This window comes from Physeter macrocephalus, chromosome 16, assembly GCF_002837175.3.
Source record: "Physeter macrocephalus isolate SW-GA chromosome 16, ASM283717v5, whole genome shotgun sequence".
NCBI lineage: Eukaryota > Metazoa > Chordata > Mammalia > Artiodactyla > Physeteridae > Physeter > Physeter macrocephalus.
In genome coordinates, this window is record NC_041229.1 from 83,393,501 (window position 1) to 83,395,645 (window position 2,145).

The 2,145-nt window shown below is 35.8% G+C and overlaps 1 protein-coding gene across 1 annotated transcript in view; it reads right to left on the bottom strand.

Annotated features, from left to right (window-relative positions):
• The window catches only part of DCDC1 (doublecortin domain containing 1), a 460,096-nt gene that overhangs the window by 50,281 nt on the left and 407,670 nt on the right, over nucleotides 1–2,145 (bottom strand). Inside the window, 1 exon segment of the mRNA XM_055091474.1 lies at nucleotides 216–386. Coding sequence (XP_054947449.1) covers nucleotides 216–386 — 171 coding nt within the window.

Genomic DNA, 2,145 nt, shown 5'->3' on the forward strand with positions numbered 1-2,145 from the left:
CCCGCGTACCGCAAAAAAAAAAAAAAAAAAAAAAAAAAAAAAAAATTCCTTCATTCTTTCCTAATCAGAATCACAGAGTCTAAATGATTTCACTCACAAGTCAGTGTTTAATTTGTGTGAACTTAAGGTTTTCGGGAAAAAAAGTTTCTTGCTTTATTAAACTTATCCATTCCCCCACCCCTCTTTTTTGTCCTCAGTAGGAAGGAACCACTTACTGGTTGATCAATGTGTTTTTCTTTAATCACAGAGGATGTACAAATACCAGCATAATTTGCTGCTGTGACTTCCTTATCCAGTGTAGTGCTATGAAAGGCCATAAAAGCTTTCATATTTTTCATGTAATTCCACTTTTGATTAGAAGTCCCAATGTTATGTGGTTTGTATTTCTGAAAAAAATGAGACAAAATATGGAGTCAAATAGGAGAGGTTACGATTTGTTTACAGCAGTCCTAGTTTTCATTGCATAAAGTCAGAAAGTATAGATAATTACTCAAAACTCTACTATGTGGTGATAACTACTATTGATATTTGATGATTATACATATATATATATGCATTCTTGGATTTACAAAAATGTAATCACAAAATGCACACAATTTGGTAACAGCATTAGTTTTGTTGTTTTTTTTTTTAAGGATATATACTATTTGATCTTAGGGTATTTTATTTTACCAATATCCAATAGTTAAACATGTAGATTGTTTCTCAGATTTTCCTTAGTATAAGCAAAAGAGCAATCAACAATCATAAAATAAACCTTTGTGTAAATCCATAACTTCTTGAGAACATACTCAAGTAGAATTGCTAATAAAGGAACAGGATCGCCCTCCCATCAGGAAACTTAAACAAGCCTCTTAGATAGCCTCATCCACCAGAGGGCAGACAGCAGGAGCAAGAAGAACTACAATCCTACAGCGTGTGGAGCAAAAACCACATTCACAGAAAGATAGATAAGATGAAAAGACAGAGGGCTATGTACCAGATGAAGGAACAAGATGAAACCCCAGAAAAACAACTAAATGAAGTGGAGATAGGCAACCTTCCAGAAAAAGAATTCAGAATAATGATAGCAAAGACGATTCAGGACCTCAGAAAAAACGGAGGCAAAGATCAAGAAAATGCAAGAAATGTTTAACAAAGACCTAGAAGAATTAAAGAACAAACAAACAGAGATGAACAATACAATAACTGAAATGAAAACTACACTAGAAGGAATCAATAGCAGAATTATTGAGGCAGAAGAACGGATAAATGACCTGGAAGACAGAATGGTGGAATTCACTGCCACAGAACAGAATAAAGAAAAAAAAATGAAAAGAAATGAAGACAGCCTAAGAGACCTCTGGGACAACATTAAACGCAACAACATTCGCATTATAGGGGTCCCAGAAGGAGAAGAGAGAGAGAAAGAACCTGAGAAAATATTTGAAGAGATTATAGTTGAAAACTTTCCTAACATGGGAAAGGAAATAGCCACCCAAGTCCAGGAAGCACAGAGCGTCCCATACAGGATAAACCCAAAGAGAAACACGCCGAGACACATAGTAATCAATCTGGCAAAAATTAAAGACAAAGAAAAATTATTGAAAGCAGCAAGGGAAAAACGACAAATAACATACAAGGGAACTCCCATAAGCTTAACAGCTGATTTCTCAGCAGAAACTTTACAAGCCAGAAGGGAGTGGCATGATATACTTTAAGTGATGAAAGGGAAGAATGTACAATCAAGATTACTCTATCTGGCAAGGATCTCATTCAGATTCGATGGAGAAATCAAAAGCTTTATAGACAGGCAAAAGCTAAGAGAATTCAGCACCACCAAACCAGCCCTACAACAAATGCTAAAGGAACTTCTCTAAGTGGGAAACACAAGAGAAGAAAAGGACCTACAAAAACAAACCCAGAACAATTAAGAAAATGGTCATAGGAACATACATACCCATAATTACCTTAAACGTAAATGGATTAAATGCTCCAACCAAAAGACACAGGCTTGCTGAATGGATACAAAAACAAGACCCATATATATGCTGTCTACAAGAGACCCACTTCAGACCTAGGGACACATACAGACTGAAAGTGAGGGAATGGAGAAAGATATTCCACGCAAATGGAAATCAAAAGAAAGCTGGAGTAGCAATACTC